The 22,905-nt window shown below is 45.3% G+C and overlaps 1 protein-coding gene and 1 pseudogene across 4 annotated transcripts; one reads left to right on the top strand and one right to left on the bottom strand.

Moving 5' to 3' along the window:
* The first annotated feature begins 20 nt into the window (after window positions 1–20).
* Window positions 21–22,286, top strand: TMEM202 (transmembrane protein 202). Of its 4 annotated transcripts, none has more exons than XM_074353991.1 (5): window positions 84–684; window positions 10,628–10,883; window positions 16,741–16,890; window positions 17,234–17,365; window positions 17,929–22,286. In XM_074353991.1, the coding sequence occupies exons 1-5, from the start codon at window positions 661–663 to the stop codon at window positions 18,048–18,050; spliced, it is 684 nt and encodes a 227-aa protein (XP_074210092.1). In that variant the 5' UTR covers window positions 84–660; the 3' UTR covers window positions 18,051–22,286. The 4 variants fall into 4 exon arrangements, 3 of the variants coding, with proteins under 3 accessions (XP_074210092.1, XP_010953604.1, XP_045372854.1); XM_010955302.3 differs by having other exon boundaries at window positions 17,854–22,214; XM_045516898.2 differs by lacking the exon at window positions 84–684 and adding an exon at window positions 7,764–10,377 and having other exon boundaries at window positions 17,854–22,214.
* On the bottom strand, window positions 6,052–7,092 carry LOC123616892 (NADH dehydrogenase (ubiquinone) complex I, assembly factor 6-like; annotated as a pseudogene).
* Window positions 22,287–22,905: the final 619 nt, after the last annotated feature.

Here is a 22,905-nt window from a genome sequence, read left to right as displayed (position 1 = left end):
GGCGACTCTCCGCCTCCCCGCCCCCCCGGGTCAGGCGAGCCCCCGAGCTCCCGCGGGGCGCGGCGGTGGCGCGGGGCGGGCGGCCCCCCGGGGCGGTGGCTGACGCCCCCCCCCCCCCGCGGATGCCGGGCCCGCGGTCACAGAACCCCGCGCGCGCCAGAGGGTAGACGCCCCGAGTGCGGGAGAGTGGGGCCCCGAGGCGCCCCGCGGGGGCGAGCGACACAGGGACCTTCCCGAGTCTCGAACGCGGAGTAAGAAGTCGCCAGGCCCGCCGGGAGGTGAAGGACGACCCAGGCCTGGGAACTTGAGAAGCATAAAACGTGGACGCTTAAAACCGCAGGTCCTTGTGAACTGAAATGCTGTGGGTCTGCAAGGGGCTGGAGTTAGGTAGTCACGGTGGCTCCGCTGGAGGGAGGCATCACGAGGTCACAAAAATGGGATCTACTTATGGCTGGGGAGAAAATGTGCACTTCTCAGAGCAAGCCTCCGGCGTCCCATTTGCTGCCTCTGGTGTGGGCTATTAATGGTTGATAATCGCCTAGTAACTGCCCCCAATCCCCTGTCCTCGGACAAAACTCCACCAACAGGATAGGTCCTGCGCTTAGTGCAAGCAGTAAGACATTGCTTGAACTTCGGGTGCAAGCTGGAGAATACCCGGAAATGAGACAGCTCTTATACCCAGAGGTAAGTCCCGCAGGGGTTTGCATGGGAATAGGAGGTCCAAGAGTCAGGGCTTCATGCTGTGGGCGATTGAAAGGCATCCCCAAGATTTGCATTTTAGAAATCTCATGCTGAGTAGTTGGATGGATAAGAAATCCGTTAGGAGGCCCTTTTTTCATTGGACATGGAAGATAATGAGAGCTTGAACCACAGTAATAGGAACGGAAGAGAGCTGTGGAGCCAGGAAATGGTGGGTATCCAGAATCACAGGGGTTAATAACAGAGAGCCTGGAGGGCTGATCACTGAGAACGCAGATACTTACAGAGTCAGAGACCCTGCCTCCCTTGTTCACCACTGTGTTGTCAGAGCACCGTCGACTCCCTCACTGCAAAAGCATATAAAATAATGCTGCCATGAGGCATCATTTGGCTAGTAGGTAATTTTTTTTATCATAAAATTGCATTTTAGCATTAGAATAAGTGTAAAGATCAGGAAAATGAACTTTTAAAAATAAAAGGCTCTTAAAAATCATTGTCACTTATATTTAGGTTTTTAGGTACCTAATTTAGCAGTTATAAACACATGGCTTATAATGGGAAATCAGATAAACATCCTCTCTCACTTTTGTAACTTTCCAGGGTTCATCAAGAAATTTCTCTTAGAGGGTTGGTTATGCTAGAATGGAGCTTGTAGCAAAGGAAGTAGAAATTAGATCTCACAGCTGCAGTTTCAGATCCAAAGATTGCCTGTTTATACTAATTTCCACAATCCTTGAACCTGAATTTTCATCACCATTAATATGTGTCTAGGTACTCCACCAGTCAGGAGGGACATTACCCAAGGTACCTAGGGAGAGGATCCCAGAACCATTGTCAGAAGAGCCAAATTCATAATCAGGCTACTGTCCCACTGAATCAGTAGTTTGGGGGAGAGTTCAGAACAGGTTCAAATGTGAGAGCAGTAGGTCAAAGTGGGGTTTCAGGACTGAGCAGGTACCAGGGAACCCCTTTATGTGATAAACCTTGTATCAGGGGAAAGAAGTCTTACAAAAAAGAGTCACGAAATGAAGGAACTGGACCTAAATAGATTGTAAAAAATTGCTAATGAAAATGCTTAGAGATTATTGCTGAGAGAATATTCCAAACATACTATTCCAATTATCCCCTCTCTGACCAGTCTATTAGACAACCGGAAAAGTAATGAACAACCGTTAAAAGTTTTTTTAAAAAACATCATAAGCCAAATAAATGTTCAGAGCCTAGCATAGAGATAGTAGCAAACATTAAAATAAACAGTTGCTTAACAATATAAACTCTTTAGATTTGTGCATATACAACATTGCCATCAACGTTGACAGTAGATGAGTAACAAAAATAATGACACAGTATATATCTGGTTGTTTTCTCTATTTTTTCTTTTATTAAAGACAATCTGTTAAATGAATGAAACATGATTTAATCTCCATATCTACAGCTTCTAATGAAATTAGTTTATCTACCAGAAAAAGAATTCAGTGTCAGACATGACCAGATTTTTGGTTCATAAAGCAGAGTCATCAGTGTAGAAGGAGAGAGGAGGGATTGACTAATTTTGCCTGGGGAGGTCTTGCAAAGAGGAAGTGGCTTGAGCTGGCTTCTGAAATGTGAGCTGGCAGGGAAGGGGAGCTCGGGCAAAGCACAGACGTTAGGGAGACGATGGCATATTGAGCATAGGGTTTGTGGGAACAGCGAAAGGACAAAATGTGCCCTGAGTATCTCACTTCTGCCATAGTCCCTTCTCCCTGGAATGCCCTTCTCCCACTCCCACCACTTACTTAAAGGTCTAAATTTATATTTTACCACCATGTAAATCTTCTCTGACTTCTCAAACCTGGGTAAGGTCCCACAACCCTCGGAGCTAATCTCCATCTGAACACTTGCTTTTGTAGCGTAATTGCCTGTCCATTTGTCTTGTCTTCTCCACTAGAGTGAATGTTCCTTAAGGGCAGGTTCTGCATGCACTGCTGTATTCCTAGCCCCTGGCTCAGTGTCTAGCACACAGCCCTGAATATCTCTTCTCCTATTTAGCATCTCCTTATGCTTCAGGTCTTCGCCTAGACCAGATCAACACCTATGCTGTGAGGGACAAACGGAGCCCAGAGGAGAGAGGGTAGTTAGTAGAGCAGCTGAGATCAGAGCCGTAGATGAGGATAAAAGGATTCCCAGAAAATTTGACTCTTATGCCTCCTTTTCCTTTACCTTTAAATACAGGTGTGTCATAAGAAGTCCTCACATTATCAAAATATGTTGATTTTATCTCCATGACGTGCCTTTTGCTTGCAAGGAATATTGACTCATGTTATTTCATGGAAGAGGAGGTCTACTGAAGTGATAAACACAACCCAGAAAAACAGAAAACAAGACTTCAGAAGGAGCAGAAATCAAGGGCCTGAACACTCTCTCATCTTCCTCTCTCTCTTGGCTTTTCTGTTTCTCTGTGAATATTTGCTCCTCTGGTCAGTTTTTCCTCTTCACTTGTCAGTTACTTCCTTATAATCTATTCCTTCATGACCTGGCACTCATTGTACAAATCCCACAGTTTTCCATGACTTACCAGCCCCAGGTTCCCTTCATTCTCCTTTCTGTGCTTCTGGAGGCCCCACCCTCGTCCAAAGCTCTGCGCTAATCAGAATTCTTTGATCTCCCCAGAAGAACAGTGTACATGTCCCGAGTTTATTGGACCAGTTCCCTCTTGATGCACGGTTAGGTTGCATCCACGTTGTGTCAGTTGTAAACAATGCTGCATTGACCATTATAGAAGCTACTGGTTGCCATGCCGGCATCTATTTTCATCCTTTCTCATCATGAATACTTTGCTTTTCACTGGGAAGTTTCATCCTCCAGTTTGGAGCTTGGATGAGACTGAGAGTAGCCTCAGACCCCCCTGATTTAAGCCAGATAATCAGGGCTGCTTTCCCCACCCCCTCACCATAAGCACTTGGGAACACAGGGTAAGAGTTTACATTCCCACCAATAATGTGTGAAAGTGCCCAGTTCATTGCTCTCTCCCCACATTAGTGTTTATCTTTTCATTGCTATTGTTGGTGCCTTGAAATTAATGTTTAAAAAGATGTGTCTAATAATATTGACAGAGAAGCTCTAGCAAGACAGAACCAGGATACATGACTTCTACATCATTATAGAGAAGAACCTAGATCATTCACAAAGAAGATAGACATCATAAACCATTAGGCACCTTACAATAAATAAGCAAATATATATCAAGCAAAAACCAGAGGAAATACAAGGGAAAAGAAAAAATTATCATCATAGTGAGAAATGTTAACATTTCTCTGAGAGTATTTTATCAAGTGCAGAAAAAACAAGCATAGGAACGTCTTGAATGATATAATTGATAATTTAAATATAATAGATTTAGAATCTTACATCCTACACAAATATATTTAAAGCTTTGTATCTTATACATTATTTTTTAATGTCCATAGGATATTTAAAAAACTGACAAAAAAGACAAATATTACTAAATTCCAAAAAGTAGAATTCTTGTTGGACATATTTTTTGACTATAATATATTAAAATTGGAGGAAAAATCTAAACATGTGGATATACTTCTAAAATTCTAAATAATTTTTGGGCCAACTATAAAAACAAATACTGCTAGAAGTATGTCAGAAGAATAATGTATCTTGTCCAAACATATTTTATTACAGGAGTGCAAAACGAGCTAAACAGTAGGAAATGCATTAAGTCAGTGTTTATGTTAAATAGATTAAAAGAGAAAGACCATATTCTACAGACTAAGAAGGAATTTGATACAGCTATTCTAAATTAGAAATCTTCATAAAATAGACGTAGAATGAAACTTCTTTAACATGAAAATGAATGTACGTATGAAACAAAAAGCAATCGAGTCAGTTCCATTAAGTCTAAGAGAAAGATAAGGATGCCCACTATCCTTAATAAACACTGTCCAATCAATGCAATAAGACACGTTTTGTAAAGGAAGAGGCAGAATTATCATTATTTATGGATGATACAGTGTCACTTAGAAAATTCAAGAGAATTATCCAAAGAAGCTATTAGAATTAAAATAATTCAGTCAAGTGTCCCGATAAAAGATAAACACACAGAAATAGATATTTAATTTATATGTTAGCAGTAACAAATTAGGAAGTAAAATGGAAAAATTTGATTCACAAAAGCAAGAGGATTAATGTATGCACGGCAGCTAGCACAGTTCGTGGTAGAGAAGAGGTTATGTAAATAAGCTGTAATAATACAATACTGATTTTACAGATTCCTAGAGGTGAAATTACCAAGACAAAAAATACGTGTTAAAGATTCTCTATTTTTTAATGAGGATTCTTAATATATACATCTGAATTTTTTTAACTTTTTATTAAAGTATAATATACATATAGAACTCTGATAATCAGTGTGCCCAGATCAAGAAATAGAACCTCTCCAGCACCCCAAAAGTCCCTTGCGTGTCCCCTCCTAGTCCCTAGTCATCTTCCTCCCGGAGGCACTTCTGACTTAGGACAACACAGATGAGTTCTGCCTGTTTGGTACTTCATATGTACTCTCGTGTCTGTCTCCTTTTGCTCAACATTATGTTTATGAGATTTATCCATATTTCTTGTGTGCTTATAGAGTATTCATATTGCTGTATAGTATTTCCTTGTATTTATATACCACAATTTTCCATTCTTCTGTTGACGAGCAATTGAGCAGTTTCCGGTGTGGGGCTATTATGAGTAGTGCTGCTCTGAGCACTGGAGTCTGTCTTTTGGCGACATAAGGACACTTTCCCGTTGCGTTCACCTACCTAGAGTGAAAGGGCACGTGTTCACTCAGCTCCAGACGATACTGTCAAGCAGTCTTCCAAAGTGATCATACCAATTTACACCAGCAAAAGGAGCTTGTGAGAGCTCCAGTTGCTCCGCGTGCTTGCCCACGCTTTTTCGTTTGAGCCATCCTGATGGAAGTGTAATAATATTGCCCTGTAGTTTTGATTTGCATTTCCCTGATGATCAGTGAAGTCAAACTCCTTTTTATATGTTTAATGGCCACTTTGATATCTTGCTAAGTGCCAGTTAAGGACTTAGCTCATTTTCCTAGTAGGTTGTTTTCTTTCCTGTTGATATGTTCATAATACAGTCTTGCTACAAGTCCTTCGTTAGGTATGCATGTTGCAGTATCTTACCCCACTCTGTGGGTTGTCTTTTTGACTCTCTCAATAGTATCTTCTGGTGAACACAGTTCTTAATTTCAGTGTAGTTCAGTTTATCAAAATTTTGTTTTGTGGTTAATGCTTTTTCATGCCTTGTTTAAAAAAAAAAAACTTGATCTACTTCGAGTTCCACAAAGATGTTACTTTATGTTTTTTTCTAACCAAAATTGCTTTTTTTTAGTACCATAAAATTATTGTCATATAGTTTTCTTTATGACTGAATATGCAAAGATGATAGAAGCAATGTATCTTTCTGCGCTCAAGATGGGTAGAATATATCCAAATCCACCTGTTGAATTTTCTTTAAATAGCCCCCCAGAGCCACCTGAAGAGAGCTAGAAAACGCTTCCACTCTCACTGTTGCAGAAGGGCCTAGCATTCTTTAAGTGCAAACGCGCCTGGCTTGTAGTGACATAGATTACGTCTCTCACATTTTCATCTTGATTCTCCTTCAGGAAATCCTCTTGTGAAACATCATGTGTTGTATTTGTCAAACATACAAATATCCAAGGGAAAGGACACCCTTTTCCAGCTGCCATGGTGGGGCATTGCTCTTAAGTTTATGACAGTGCCTTGTGCTTTTCCAGTGTGACTTGTGGCATGAAACGCACCAAGATCCTTTTACCCAGTATTTCTAGTGTTGAACGAAGAAGAGAGTTCTGTGTGTTCTGGGCTTACTTTTCCAGTTCCTGCGTATCATGATATGCTTTGTCATCCCATTTTTTTTCCTCCTTCGTCAGTGATTTTTATAAGCCATTCTTTGGATCAGGTTATATGTCTTTTGACAGCAGCTCCCCATCCACTTTTCTTTCTCGGCCCCGCATGTCGGGGCCCAGCTGTCCATCCTTACTGGGCTCTGTGAAGTCAGGCTGGGGCCCGGAAGTGGGGCCCGCCCTGTTGGTGTGCAGACCCCCCACCGTTCAGTAGCCACCGGCTGATGTGGATTATCACAGGACGTATAGTCCGTGTTTTTTTTTTCCAAAACTGCATTCGCATCAGTCTAATTGTTTTCTCAGAGACCGAGTCATTGACCAGCCTGAGCCAGTTCCACACTGAAGGCCCTCGGTGCAAAAGCAGAGCTCCGGGATTCTGCAGGGAGCAGCAGGGAACATAAACAGCCATCCTGGTGTCCTTTCCACAGCAGCTCCATGTAGTAGTGGTCTGTGCTCGAGGCACCCGGTCCACTGGCTGTGGCCATGCTCCCCTGGGACCCCACGGGCCTGGAAGTGGAGGCAGACTAGGGACCCCCAACTGCTTTTTGAAATTTTTTTTATTTAATTTTATTTTTTTATTATTTATTTTATTTTACTTTATAATTATTTAATTCTTATTTTTTACTGAAGTGTGGTCGATGTACAATGTTAGTTTCAGGTATATAGCAAAGCAATTCAGTTATGCATGTACATTTATATATATGTTTTTTCAGATTCTTTTCCATTACAGCTCATTACAAGAAATTGAATATAGTTCCCTGTGCTATACAGGGGACCTTGTTGTTTATCTGTTTTATACATAGTAGTGTGTATCTGTTAGTCCCAAACTCCTTATCTATCCCTCCCCCCACCTTCCACCCCAATAACCACAGTTTGTTTTCTGTGTCCGTGAGTCTATTTCTAGTTTGTAAATAAAATTTGTATTTTTTTTCAGATTCTATGTATAAGCAACATCGTATGATATTTGTCTTTCTCCATCTGACTTACTTAATATGATTATCTCTAGGTCCATCCATGTTGCTGCATATGGCATTATTTCATTCTTTTTTATGGCTGAGTAGTATTCCATTGTATATATATATATATATATATATATATATATATATATATATATATATATACCACATCTTTATCCATTTATCTGTCAATGGACATTTAGTTTGTTTCCATATCTCGGCTATTATAAATAGTGCTGTTGTGAACATTGGGGTGCATGTGTCTTTTCAAATTAGAGTTTTCTCCTGATACGTACCCAGGAGTGGGATTGCTGGATCATATGGTAACTCTATTTTTAGTCTTTTGAGGAACCTCCATACTGTCCTCCATAGTGGCTGCCCAAATTGCTTTCTAAAGTAGGTGGATGGTGATATACACAGCCATTAGATATGAGTGAATGCTTGTTTTGTCATATGCATTCCACGCCCTAGCGAGTTCCCAGCTGGCCTGAGCATCCTGCCTGCTGGTCGTCCTGGAAGCAGGCCTGAGAGTTGAATGGTGCCTTACCTGTCCCTTTAATAGCTAGAGAGTTGCATCATTTACCAAATCAGACACTGTTCACAAAATGACCCCCTTACAGTATCATCTCTCTAGTAATGTGCCCGTTGAGAAGTGGTGGGGCGGGTGACACATCTTTTCCACTAACATAGCTGTTTCATCTGTCTCAGGGTGGCCTGTGCCAAGGCCGTGCTGAAGCTCACTTGGAAAAACAGTTAAAAATAATAATAGGTAGTATTTACCATGCACTTATTGCTTTGTAGATACAGCATATTTATCAATAATATCAGTATCCATCAGTAATAGTATTTATTGCACAGTTATTAAGGCACTGTGCTGAGAGCTTTGTGTGTACTGTCTCACTTCATCTTCACAATAATTCTATGAGGCACGAATGATTGTTATCCCAGTTATAGAGACGAGGAAGCTGAGGTTCATTGAGGTCCAGGGAATTTCCCAAAGGGACCTGACCAGTAAGTGTTAGAACTAACTGAATACCAGAACCAGATGGAAAAGCAGGCCTGCCTGTTCACAGCCTGTAGCTAGCTCTCTAACCATACACGTGCATCTAACAGACAGGCTGTAAGCAAAACAAGCCAGTTTGCTGCAGTTGGAAAAGTCTTTCCTATAACCAACCATGCCAGTAGGGCTAGAATATTCCAGCCGTTGAAACTTCACAGTATAATTGCATCGCATGGCATGGAAGACTTTGTGACCTAATCCTTGCCTGTATCTGCAGCCCTCGACCCCTGTCTTTGGTCTTGCACCTGGTAGAGTCATGCTGCTTCCGCTGCTCTGACGCTTCCGTCGTGCTCACGGCTTCCTGACTTGAGACATACTGTTCTCTCTGCCTCAAATGCCCTTGCACTTGATTACTTGGCAGATGCCTTTAAAATCCCACTAGAATGTCATCTCTTCCAGTAAACCTTCCCTAATTTCCCTCCGACAGTGTTAACTGTTCTGTCCTCTGTATCAACCTCTGCACTTTGTATAAAAATGTATTGCTTACTCATTCATTCAACGTATTCATATTCTTTTCAGGCACTAGGCTAAATACTAGGAGACAGAGAGTCAAATAACATTTTGACTATGTGCTAAAGCGTGGGCATCAACTAGCTGCTGCCTGTGGTTCCCACCAGCTGAAATACAGAATAGGTTTCACTGGTTGGAGTGGATGGGGAGAGCGGATGCTAGGAGAAAAGTGTGGTAGGACATTCTGATTCAGCCCCAGCTTAGGAAAACGAGAGCTGGTGATACAGCTGGGCGTTTATTTGGACCAGTGTTCACGCTGTGGAACAGGAAGACATCTGTTCAGCATCCTGGATTGATTTTGAGCCCTTGTGGGAAGAGGAGTCAGGACAATGCTGAGAGAGTTATTTGAAAAGGAGACTTGGCGATACTCTGGGCATACGTTGTGCTGGCTGTGGAACCGGGGAAGGGCTGTCTCCTCAGCCCACGTAGAACCCAGCACTGCTGCATTCCCTTGAGCGGAAGCTCTCAGCACACTGGCTGGTAGCCCCCTGGGCTGGGGATGCTGGCATTTCCACAGGGCCCAGTCAGCAGTGGCAGGGGCTGCACCCTTAAGTGGCTTCATGAGTAGAGGGCATTGAAGAGGGGGAACCAGAGCAAGAAAGGAAGAAAAAAGCAGATGCTGCATGGAAGACTGTGGCTGACAGACTGGTCATTGCACCTGCTGAGGCACAGCTGGCGCGTTCCACTTACAGCTGGAGCGAGAACATGAAGCTGGGCTACTGAGATGCGTCTATCTGTATAAAAAATACTTACTTATACATCTTGGTAGATTAAGATAAAAAATAATCTTAAATTGTAACCACAAGCTATTGAGTCCTGGAGACACACGTTACACTTTTTAATCTGCGTTTGGGGAACTATGTCTTATTTCTCTTTAAGTCCCAAGACCTGCCACAAAGCCTGACACACAGCAACTGCTGACAGAATTTGGGGGGATGTATTTAATAAAGGAGTTGGGAGGAACCAGAGCAGGGAGGGTGAGGAGCATCCGCATGTATGCCTGTGCTTGAAAGGTGATGACTTCTTCCTGATCTGACCAGACCCGGGACAGGAAACAGAAATGGGATCTGTGCCCTGGTTCCCGGCCCCTTTTGATTCTGCCAGTGTATGAGGACGCGCTGAGACAAATTCCGTGGCAGTTAGAAAGTGAACTGGCTGCCAAGATGGAGAGGAAGGACCCAGTAACCTTTACCTTCTACCATCCCAAGGTTCCCAAAGTCAAGGGTAACCGGAAATACCAAAGGGTAAGAAGGTGCCTGACGTTGGTTCGGATGAGAGGAAGAGGACTTACCTGCAGGCGGGCCCAGACAGAGCATCCCAGAGATAGAGAAAAGCGGGCCCTGCAATGTTTGCTTTTTTACAGACGGGCTAGGGAAGGAGCCACAGATGGAACCCACAGGGGGATACTTGTGGTAGAGAAGAGCAGGAGACCCCAGGGATCAAGGGTTTTCTTTTTTGAGTAGGCAATGTTTCCCTCATCCCTCATCCTTGTAGCCTGCTCTCCCCACCAACCAACATCCGAGTGCCTCGATGCCACCCCAGAGGCAGCAGCAGCATATGGATCAGACACACACCTACATCCGAATGTTCTGTGGCAGCCTCTGTGGTTTTAGTCTCCTCATGCTGATCTGCGTGTCCCCACTGAACTGGGTGCAGTTCCTGGTGATCAAGAATGGCCTGGAGCTCTACGCAGGACTCTGGATCTCATGCCACCATGAGCTGTGCTGGAGCCACACACCCAAGCCACCCTGTGAGTGCCTCTAAATTGATGCCACAGGCCCCACTGTTCCAGAGCTTTCTGCCACATTGGCCCTGCATCCTTATTCCTCCAAGATCTTTTGGCCCTCACCTCTCCAAGTCCAGGAGGGATCTCAGCCAGACTGTGAGCCTAGCCACCCTTTTCTCTGGTGTCCTCAGCCTACCCTCTCTCCCTCCTCCCCCAGTGGTTTCCTCTCCCAAATTCTGAGGTGGTATATCGTCTCTGTTCTCTGGGAAGAACTCGTTTGTCTTTTATGAGCTGTTCCACGTGGGCTTGTGATTCTAATGCGGTTTGCAGAAAGAGACGGGCTTGATCATAGCTGGGAGATAAAACAAAGTGTCTTTGCCTCCATCAGCTGTAACTCTCAGGGTCAGGTGGTTCTGCTGGCTAGAAGAGAAGTTGAGTGCGTGTCAGATGTGCGTATAACAACTGCCGGCTATTTAGAGAGAAAATTACTGTCCAATTTCATGTGAATTTAAGTAAATCTGAAAATACAACACATAACATTTAAAAATAAGTTGCCAGGGCTGGAAGATACCATACGCATGAGTTTTTCAACCAGAACCAAGACAGAGGAAAGATGTAACTACACTGAACAGTTTCCCCAACACCCACAAGAGGTACACTTACGCAAAGGAACAGGTTTTGTGAAAGAAGACACACGAGTAAAGTGTTTACTTCTCCTTCTTAGATAAACAGGAATCCCAGGTTCAGGGGGGAGGGGGCACCTCGGCCCAGCCCTGGGGTGGGGTATCAGTTACTTGGGAGAGGCGGTGGTTATTTGGAGCTAAGGGGCAGGGTCCTGAAACAAGATCTTGGGAGGAAGCTAAATTCAAGGGCAGACAGACATTTCAACTGCACCTTCAGCTAAAAATAAAAACTAGAGAAAGTAATTGCAATAAATATGAAAGATAAAAGGTTAATGGCCTTAATATATAAAATATATATAAATCATTAATATGAAAAAGACAAATACCCCAATAAATAAATTTTCTGTAAGCAGGCAATTCACAAAACAAACGACAGATGTCTAAACATAGGGAAAATGACTTTCACCTCAGTCATTAAAGAATGGCAAACCAAATGAACGATGAGAGAGGATTTTTCTATCATGACAATAACAGCGATTTGTAAATGGTCATACATAAACTACATGCTCCCGCGCGTACTGGGGACGCGTTAACAGGTGTAACCAAAGCAACGTGATTGTGCGTATCCAGAGGTTTACTCTCGCTAATTCCATTTCTAGAGAGATGGAGTAGGAGACAATAGCCATAAAAATTGAGCTGCAGTTATGTTTATGTAACCGGGTACACCGGCTGGATCTCAGGCCTTGAGATTATTATTTAAATATATAGTGAGTCAGAATCTTGAGATGTTACAAAGCAGCAAATAGAATATTTCTTGGAGCCTTGAATTCACCTATCACGCCAACTGTTCATTGTTTAGAGGATGTCAGCTAAGTGAGTCCTTCGGGGGCACAGTTGTAAGTCAAGTGTCCACCCTATTTCCAGTGTTAACTAGTCCTAGTTCTAGGGTCAGTCATGAGGCTGCTGTACAGATCTCACAAGGAATTCCCCAAATGTAATCAGCGTGTCCAGGCCTCGTCAGCCTGTGACGATAGCATGTTGTTATTGCCCAAATTCAAGAACCTCAAACTTTTACCTAGTGCATTGCAAGAATTCAGCCCCCCTCCCATGGCGTCTGCAGTCATTTCTGAGCGCTCCACCAGGGCTGTCTTGGGTGGTCTCATGTTCCTACGTCCTGGACTCACTTCGGGCCATCGTGCCTCTACCTCTGACCCCACCTGGTTCTAGATAACGGCTAGCCTCTGAGCCTTAGCTGCTGTCGGTGGGAGGAAGAAAGCGTGGGGAGTAAAGAACACCATCCTTCACTTTCACTACTAGTTCTCAGTGTGGAACAGACCCTTCTGCTAATTTCCCCCACGGCAGAGGTGAGATCAGACCACAACGTACAGAAGTGTGTTGCCGCAGAGAGTAACTCGAGCTGTTTTGCAGAGGGTGGGGAAGAAAGCGTAGGTCTTTTGGTCCAGAGCCAGGACCCCAGAAACCATCCCACAATAAGTATCGGCAAGCCATGCAGGGGTGTTTAGTTCTGGTATAGCAACCGGGTAAAAGGGAATCTAAATACTGAACAGATTTCAAAGCTTCCTCTGCAGGGTGCTAGGTATCCACCTAGGATCTTCTCCATTCCAAAACCACCTCTGGGCACTGTCCCTGAGTCTGGGGGTCTTATCTTGACCTTACGTGCCTGGAATGAAGACGCAAGGGTGGCAGCATGTAGAGTGTTTTTGTTTTTTAATTTTTATTTATTTATTTTTTAACTGAGGTTCTGGGGATTGAACCCAGGACCTTGTGCATGCCAAGCATGCTACCACTGAGCTATACCCACCCTGCAGCATGGAGGTTTAAATTGGCCAGACAAGTGGGCTGGTTCCCCGGCTTCTCTCCAGCAGCACCTTCCTCATCCTCAAAATCCATGTCTACATCCCACCTCCATCCACTCAGTCTGGCTCCGTCGCAGTTAAAAGGGGCTAGATCCTTCTGGAGCACTGCTTCCCCATCCGGGCTTTGACTTTTGCTGAAGGACCCACGGTGAGGTAAAGACAGCCTCTTTGGAACATCTGAGTACCAGGTGTCTTCTCTCCTCTGCTTCTTTCCCCTCATGTCATCTTGGCTCCCCCACTGCTTCCTTCCAGGGCTTCAACAGCCTTAACAGAGAAGAGCATCTTGTATGAACCAAGCCTGTTTGCTCACAGGAGTGGGATGACTTACTGCCTGCACCTCTTGCTTTCCAGAACTTTCCCAGCAAAGTTTCACTTTCATAATGGTAGAGAAGGATCCTGCCTGCCCATCAGTTACCAAGTGCTTTCTCAGTTACGTGGTTTCTCAGTTCCCTGGGAGACAGTGCCGCTCCGTGGCTGGGTACTGGCCCCTCCGGTCTTGGTAGCTTGCACATCCTACCTCATGGTGCTCTGAAGGGCACAGTTACTGAAGGGATGATCCTGGGCGCGCCAGCAAGGACGTTAGCAAGGTTTCCAGTGGCTTGTACTTCCTGCCCAAGCTGAAAGTGAGACGCCCTCTCTTCCAGGGCAGCAGCCTCACTGCCTTCAGGAACGAGGACTCGCCTGCTGTTCCTGCAGCCGACGTCCACATCAAGCATGTCATTAAGGAAAGCTTCAGCAGTGTTTGGATACAGGTGACCCACCTGGGTTTTCCTTGTATCGAGGGCACGCTTCTCTCTTTGGACCGAGGCTTCTTACTGACGTGTACAAGTAGTGCCTTTGTGATCAGGTTCTAAAATTTTTGAATCTTTAATGGGTGAGCAGCTATAAAAACTGTTGTTTAAAAGCTGAAATAGATTTTGATCTTACAGGAGATAGAGGTGAGGCTTGAATTCCACTTTCAGGTTTTGTGTTGTTTGGTCACATGAATTTTAAAAACTATGAAGTTAACCAAATGCAGCTATTTTAGATTCTGAAGCGAAGTGTTTACTTAGTTTGGTTAGATAATCTGTTGTGTATCATTATGACTGAGAGACTTGGTTCCCTTGAGGGGTCCGACTGGGCTGTGCCGCAGATTTGTAGCTGTTCCTGTGGAGTGACGAGTGATCTCGTCTGTGTAGGTTTCAGGATATGAGGGGCTAAGACAGAGAGAACTGTAAGAAGAATGTGAAGGTGCAGGCTTCCCCTCATGGTGGAAGGAAGGCTGGACTGTAACACATCTTAAGCAGGAAGTGGACTGGGTGTCTTAGACAGTACTCTTTTGTGTTTTAAATACCAGAGCCCATTTGAGCTGGCATAAGCTAAAGAGTGAACTTATTTACAAAGGTTTGGAAGAATCTCGTAGACTCCCAGGGGCGGGATGTTTGCTGGACCTTAGGGGACGTGAGAGGAGGCTGTGATCTCAGACAAAGATCAAGCCAGCCAGTCACTCAGTCTCTCTAGCGCTCCTTTGTCGTTCATCTTTGTTTATGCTTTGTTTTGTCATGACCGCTCAGCGTTTCCTGTTCATTAGTGTGGAAGTGCCTGAACAGTGATGTCCCAGGCCAGTTGTTTTACATCTTGATTCAAGCAAGCAAAAGAGAACATTAGCATCAATCAGTCTCGAATCCAAATATCCAAGCAAAAGAATTAAATCGGTTCAATGTGGGTCAGATACCCTTCCTCGGTCCTAGGAGCTATAGTCAAGGTGGCCGTAGGCAAGGGTCCAGGGCTGTATGCAGGGGCTGCTGGGGCCCACGAGGGACTGTGGGCTTAATGCTTCAAAAGATGCCCGTCACTCTGGGCTTCATGCAGCTCAGTCTAGGCTGACAGTTCTGACTGGCTATATATTCCATTTACTCTGAATGACCTAGGTTTCAGGAAATGTGCTGCCCTTGGGTTATATGTTTTAATGTGACTAACTTGTTGGAGCCACAGAGCAACTGACCTCTGTGGGTAGGAGTATGGTTTTTCTTAATGGAAATTACTATTTTTGATCATGGTAGCCAGTAATATATTGTAGAGAACAAAATAAAACTTAAGAATCAGATCATAGATTGGTATAAAGTTTGTACATAATTTCTTCTCTCTAGGTTACTTGCAAGCGTGACTTGAACTCTTAGGTATGGAAGTTCTTAGAGAAGTTCCAGGGTAGGGATGAGCTGGCCATTGCTACAGTGAGATGTAAAATAAGCTAGACCAGGAAGCACCCTGAAAAAGATATTGAAGATACTACAGTATCTCTGAAAAGATGCATCTACTTGTAATTCTAGGCTACTCTATTTCTTAAACCTTCAGTAAAACATTGCTGGGGAAGTCAAGGGAAGGATCTATTCCATGTTAGGGATGTGATAGCAAAAAGTAAGAGTCAGCATTTCCCCTCTTCTCACTTAACAGCATCCAGTCTGTAGGGGCCAGAGCCAAAGAGAGCAGAGCCCTGGAGCCAAGAGCTGATAGGAGGAGTGTTATGGCACTTGGGTCAGGGCACTGGAGCAAAATAACTTTAGCAGACCTCTGCTTGAACACAGGTGAGATGCGACCTTGACTCTCAGGAAAAAAAAAAAAAAGAGGGAGAGAGAGATTTGGGGGTGTTAAATTCCACAGTCCAGTAAGTTGGGGCTTGGAATCATTGCAATATGGGAGTTAACGTGAATGTGACCTCACTTTGTGGTCACAGCTGACAAAGACTGTGCATGCCGGATACATCTGAAAGAGAAAAACCAAACAGAAACAAATTCCAACAATAATACAGTCACTGAGTGAAGTGTTGTGACGTGATACACTATCTTGTAGTCATTAGAAGTGATGTTCACAACAGGTGATCCCGGAAAGCATCTTGCCATATAATTTTTTTTAAAAAATGTGAAATTCGGTATCATGTGTACAGAGTATAGGAAAATACCAGAAAGAAACCACATAAAAGGCCAACGACTGTCTCCGGGCGGTGGGTGTGGCTGAGTTTCTTCCGCTCCTGGGAACTTCCGTCGTCTCTCCAACGCTCATACTGAACATGTATTACTTTTAGAACTGGAATTAGAAACAAAACAAAGTTTAAATTTGTGTTGTGATATTAAGAGTCACACCTCTGGTAAGTTAGTTAACGTGTTAACCTACCCGGAACTACTTGCATATTATCTTTAATTTTACAGTGAAGAGGTTGCCTTCATAGTAAAAGGACCCAGGTATCAGTGAAGAGCTGGGAGAGATCTTTATTTGTGCCCTGGTGCCACAGAGCAAGCTCAGCTGCTTCGTCTTCACTCCCTTCTATCAGACTCTGCCTGGTTTTCTTCAGGAGAGGTCCCCCACCAGACTGACGGAGCCTATCCTTTCTCTTCTCCTTGGCAGATTACCTCCAATATTCCAGGGCCTTCTTCCTCATCTCTGTCCTCACTATCCTCATTGGCCTTGGCTGGCTCTTCAGCACTTGCCTCCCTAGGACAGGAAGCACGACCACTAACTTGGACCTGAAGGTGTCCGTGCTCAGCTTCATCTCAGGTGCAGACCTGGACGGGCAGGGTGATACCATGGTAAAATGCTCAAGGGAGCAAAGTTCCTCTGTGGGGGGCTTTCATCCTCTTTTTCTTGCTCCCTTTCTCGTCTCCAAAGTCACATCAAGTTGTCAGCTCCCTGCCCTGTCTTAAGTCACGTTAGTTGACTTAAGCCAGGGAAGAGCAGAGCTGCTCTCTCTCCCCCACATTGATCTGCCCTCAAAGTTCTATCCTTTCGACCCTTTCTGTACAATATACAGAATGGTGTCTGGAAATAGAAGAGCTGGGGGTGGCGGTCAAGGCCGACTGAAGACACTGATGGGACCTGGCATGTTTTCTTCTGGTCCTAGCCTCCTGCTTGCTTCTCTGCCTCATCCTATTTCTGGCACAGGTTCACTGGCACACTAGGGAGGCCATGGAGTCAGCCTTCCTGTGGACCTATCATCTTAACTGGGGGAGTGACTTCTTATACACGTTTGCTGGTGAGTCAGTCCCCTCCCTGCCTCATGCTAGACGGAGGGAAGGGGAACTCACTTCTGGAAAGGGAGGCGGAATCTAGGAGAAATAGAAGCATAACTGTTCCTATTAAGGACACGTGGACATCAAGAGGCAGTGTATGGTAAAGAGAGCATGGGTTTTGGAGTGTGAAAACCTACAGTTAGTAACCTGTTCTGCCACTAACTGAGGCACAGACAGGTTGAGTCACTTGCCCAAGACCACAGAGAAAGTAGTGGAGCTATCATTTGCATCCAAGGGGTTCAAGCTTTGCCCCAACCATGTGAAAAATACCAAAATGAAATGAGAACACAGGAGAGTGAAGGAACCTGGCTGGGGGAGGGAGGACTGGCTTCACTGAGAGGCCTTCAAAAGAGGCCTTTTGAGCTGAGTATTTAAAAGATGAGTGAGAGTTTTAAAAGCCCAAAGACCATCTGTCTATTGAAACTCACCTCGAATTCTTCTCTTCCCTTAGGGATCCTCTCCTTCCTCAACTACCTAACTTCCAGAACTCCTCCTCCTGATCAAAATGTCATTGCAATTCCCACAGAGAAGTCGAGGCTGGGGATTGGTCCAGTGACTCCAGCACCACCTGCGGAAGAGGCAGTGTCAAGGTCTCAGACAGCATCTACAAGTGAGAGACAGGAAAATCCACCAAGTGCAGAGCTGTGATGGTGACAGGACATTCCAGCGACTGCTTGTCTAAAACGCAGGGGAGACGCTCACTGAGTAGGGAAAGATTGTGCAGATTCGAGGAAACCCCTCTGGTATCATGTCCGTATCACCGAAGGAGACAGCATTAAAGCTGATGAGATGTCCTTTGTGTATGCTGCATCCAGAATATGCGTGATCCTCGTAAAGAAAGTAATGAAAATCACTTAAGAAAAAATTTTTAAAAGGAAACACCAGTGTTCAGGGTCACGAGTGAAGGAAACTAGCGGCAGGCGCAGTGCGTGAGGTGGAGCTCTCTCTGAGCACCAGGGATCTCATGGACCACAACGGTCCATGCAGAATGCCACCAGATTCTGTTTGAAGTTTTTTTTATCATGTGTGGCTCTGGGCACACTCAGGATGGAAGGCATTTGGACCGCAGTGCTGAATCTGAATGGAGGCCACTACCAGAAGTGGAATGGACAGCAGCAGAGATAATGCCCACCACCCAGAGGAGCTGAGGGTTGCTGGGTAGACTCTAGAAAATCGTGAAACCCCGCTTCCTGTGAGGGCTGGCAATCTGAAACCCTTACAGCCTGTTGTGTGAGCCCACGGCTCCTCCCTAGGCTGGGGGATGCCTTAACCGGGCATCTATAAACTCTGAAATTCCATGCAGACCTTGTGCACGCACTTTTCTGTAAAGGAGCCGTCAGATTCTTGATAGGCCTTTGCCTCTTTTTATTCCTAAGGCATCAGCTCTGTTCTGCTGAGCCGGATGAGGCTTAAAGGGCTTTCTTCAGCCTGAGTGTACATGTAGACCAAGTTAAAACCCTTTTCCATGTTCTGTATACTGTGTAAGACTGCGTAGGGGTGGGAGCATTCAGGCGATCACATAATTTTTTTTTTCGGTGGGGGCAGGTCATTCGATTCATTTACTTATTTATTTTTGGAGGAGGTTCTGGGGATTGAACCCAGGACCTCGTGCACACTAAGCATGTGCTCTACCACCTTCCCCTCACATAATCTTTTGATGGCTACCGTTCCCCTTTAAACTCAGACCATATTCCATGCAGAAGGCCCCTAACATTCATTCTGTCTTTTATTCCTTTAGTAGCCGCCACTACTATTCTGTTGGCTGAGGTCCATTCTCCTCAAGCCTGGCGCAGGAATGGGCTACAGTGCCCAGCTTCATCCCTCGCTGCTCTTAAGGCTCAGCCCCAGGGTCCTTTTGGTTAAGAGATTCACTGGTAACCTGTGTAGAAAACAAACGTGATAGTTCTTATAATCCTGGCCCCCAGTGAGTAACTTTCAAACACTTCCAGATGGTAGCTGGAAGACCCCTAGGTTAGTACTTCTGCTTGTATTCCTAAAGGTACGAGCTGAGCAGCACACGCACACGTGCACCCACACACAGAAGCAAGCGCCGTGCTGGGTGCTGAGCGTGCACAGCCTGATAGGCTATGTCCTTGCTGCTGAAGGTGGTCACGGACCAGAAGGAGATACAGACAGACAGATGGCAAAACTATGTGATAAAGGTTATGAAAGGGCCAGTACAAAATGCTGTCATTCAGCATTCTGGCACTGAGGGTTGGTTTCAGGGAAGGCGCCCCCAGAAAGGCAAGACTAAGATGAATCTTGGCTCATGTTAACGAAGATGAGGTGGGAGGTGTGATAGGTACCGTGCACAAGGTAGGTAACGTGTGCACCATGTGCACAGCAGGGACCGTGCTGGGTTAGGAAACTGTAAGAAGAATGAAACAGTTTGGAGCACAGGGAGCGAAGGAGGGAGAGAAGGAGTCTAGATGTCACTGAGCTTTTTGCTCCATGACATTACGGACCATGTCTCGCAGGAAACGGAGGACTTGGCTCAAACGGGTGAATCTATATGTTAAGGGACTTTACAAGGTCCCCTTAGAATTGAAAAAGATTTGGGGAAACGTCAGTGGGAAGAGTCATTACTGCTCCGAAGCCTGCTCATGAAGTGAAAGGAGGAGCTACCAGAATCCAGAAGGGTGGCTCTGTGGCAAGGGCGCCTGTCAGGGGCTCTACCCTGGACCGCCCTCAGCAGGCAGGGAGGAGAGAAACAGTGAATTAACACAATGATCTTCACACCTCTGATCTTTGCCCCTGCTTGTCATTAGTCACACCTACTCTAGGGCTGGATGGATGGCAAGAAAGCTATTGCATACTCCAGTCTTCTTGAGCAAGGGTGGAGAGTAGATCTGGAGGGGCACATGGAAAATCTCCAACAAATCACTGTATCCTCAGACCTAACACAATACCTGGCACAGAGGAGGTACTGAATGACTGAATGAGGTTGGAGAGTGAGCAGAAACCCCATCTTTCTAGGTTTTTACCAATTCATGTTAACATGATTTTGCTTCATAGTTGTGGGGAGCAATCAGAGTATTTTAAGCAAAAGGGAGACATAATTAGATTTGCATTTTAGAGGCATCAATCTTGGTAACTTTGTGGAGAATAAACGGAAAGAACAAACCTGGAAGCTGAGAGACCAGGTAAAAAGCTGTTGTGACAATCCAGGACAGAGATGCCAAAGGGATGTTCTAAAGAAGTGGAAACAAAAATACAAGATCGGCTTGAGAACATTAAAGACGTGGAATTGGCAGAACACGTGTGATTGACTGGTGGGAGTTAAGGGTACAGGACCGAGGGGCAGGACGGAAAGAGGATGACTATGTTTCTCGAAGACCTCTTGGATGTTAGTGTGTCTTGAGAAATCCAGGCTTGGCAGACAGGTTGCTGTAGGAATCTGGAGTTCAGAGGAGGCCTGGGCGGGAGAAAGGGATTGGATCAGATCTGGCAAGTAAGACAGAGACATTGGACTTGTGCTTTGTGTCTGGACTCCTGTGGGTTCTGTCCCCTGGGGCGGGGGAAGAGGCAGGAAAGAGTGTTAGGGCCGAAGGGATTGGGTTCCTCGGCAGTTGAGAAGAGCAGTGAGCCAGAAGCTAGGATGGAGAGGAGAGAAGGAAATGACATGACCTTCCCAGCAGAATGAGCTTCCCAACCTACAGGGTGAGGAGGCCTTTTGTAGGCTGGGTAGGGGTGGGGTCCTTTTGGAGGAAGCATTTTGTGTGTGTCAAGGTGGGGCAAAGCTCACTTCATTTTTTTAAGCTGGGGACAGGTGAAATGAATACATATTTTTAAGTAATATTGAAAAGTAAAAACTTGTGGGAGGCTCTGGAGCCAGAGAAGAGAAAGACTGACGTGTGGAGGGAGGAGGAGGCCCCCGCAGGACAGGATGCAGGGCTTGTCTTCTCGGTGAGTGGAGGTGCAGACGCCTGGGATGCCCTTCCTTCCGTGACGTCCTCCTCCTTCCCCACCACAGCCAGTTCTCCCCACAGGCACCACTTCTCTTCCATGCCGCCCGGCCAGCGACGGCTCCTGGAGAAGACCCGCCGCTACATTCACATCCTCTGTGCCTGCCTCCTGGGCTTCAACTGTGTCCTGCTGCTCTGCCTGTCCCCTTCACACTGGGTGCAGTGCACAGTGCCGAAGGACAGGCAGAGGCTCCTGGCTGGGCTCTGGACCGTGTGCCATCACGATCTCTTCTGGAGCCACACACCGAAGCCACCCTGTGCGTGCTTTCTAAATCCCAGCCCCTTCCTTTGATGGGCCCAGTCAGTTCCCCCGTAGCTCACCACTCTCCTTTCTCCTCTCCGCAACCCTGCTCCTTCTCTCCCTCACTGACTCACAGGCATGTAATGACAGCTTCTCCAAATAGGCTAAGTTTGCCCAAGTTTGTCTTGACTGGCCTCCTCTGATGACTTAAAAGCCTCTTAATTATCAGAAGCTAATGCCCAGGGACCTTTGCACTCACAACTGCCCTCAGAAGAAGAAATAGTAGTCATTAACACCTTAGTATGAAAGTGACTTCATAATTTATTTCTCAAGGCGATAGTTACAATTTCAAACTTTTTCTCTCATTTTGGAATAAATCATTTGTTTACTTGTTAAAGGAATTCCACATGTCTGAGGAGATGGGAAGAGGGTCCTTACTGGTGCCTGTGAAGCCACTCACTTGGTGGCTCCTTATTCTGACTCCATTGCATGTAAGACACGCCATGATTCCATCCTCCTTTGTCCCTCACTCCCTTCCCAAAACCCTGTCTAGCCTTTTTGTTTTTCTCTTAAAAAAAACTTTCATAATAAAATGTATTACCTAAACTGGTGGTTAAAAAATATATGTAAAGTAGAATTCTGCACAGCGGAAAAATAAAGCCAGAGACTCTTCTCCAACCCCTGGTTTGTGCAAAGACACTGGGTGTCTGTAAACATGAAGAGGCAGGAGGTACGAGTTCCGGTCCCAGGGAGGTAAGCTGCTGTCTAGCCTTCTTTAAGGGCAGGTCACCTCCACTCCATCCAAGCCTCTCCTTTCCCTCTTCCCTTGGCTGACTACCTACAATACTCCAGGGCCTTCTTCCTCGTCTCTGCCCTCACCATCCTCATTACTGTTATACAGTTCGGCATCTCTCTCACCAAAGGGCCAGGAGACAGAAACTTCCTAGGTCTGGGCATGTCCATCTCCTGTTTCAACTCAGGTACAACACAGTGAGGTCAGAAGAGTTTTCCTAGAGTCCTTGTATTTCTTCCCCTCCCAGTGCCATTTCCCTTCTTTTACCGAGGCATTCCCAGCCTCCCACGAACACTGCGATCATAGGACCCTTGTCTCTTTCCAAAGGGAGGAAAGCTTTCAATAAACTTTCACTCCTTACAGGGTTACTGCCTCTTAAAGAGGGGACCTGGAAGAGAGTATGCTTAATCCAATGGAAACGTCTCTAAGAGTTGTGATCTGAGGGACTGCTGGGAAGATGGTACAGGCTGGACGCCCTTCTGGTGCCCAGAAATTCACCAGATA

Source organism: Camelus bactrianus, chromosome 27, assembly GCF_048773025.1.
Source record: "Camelus bactrianus isolate YW-2024 breed Bactrian camel chromosome 27, ASM4877302v1, whole genome shotgun sequence".
NCBI lineage: Eukaryota > Metazoa > Chordata > Mammalia > Artiodactyla > Camelidae > Camelus > Camelus bactrianus.
Note: the sequence above shows the minus strand (reverse complement) of the source record. Positions and strands in the feature narration are given on the sequence as shown.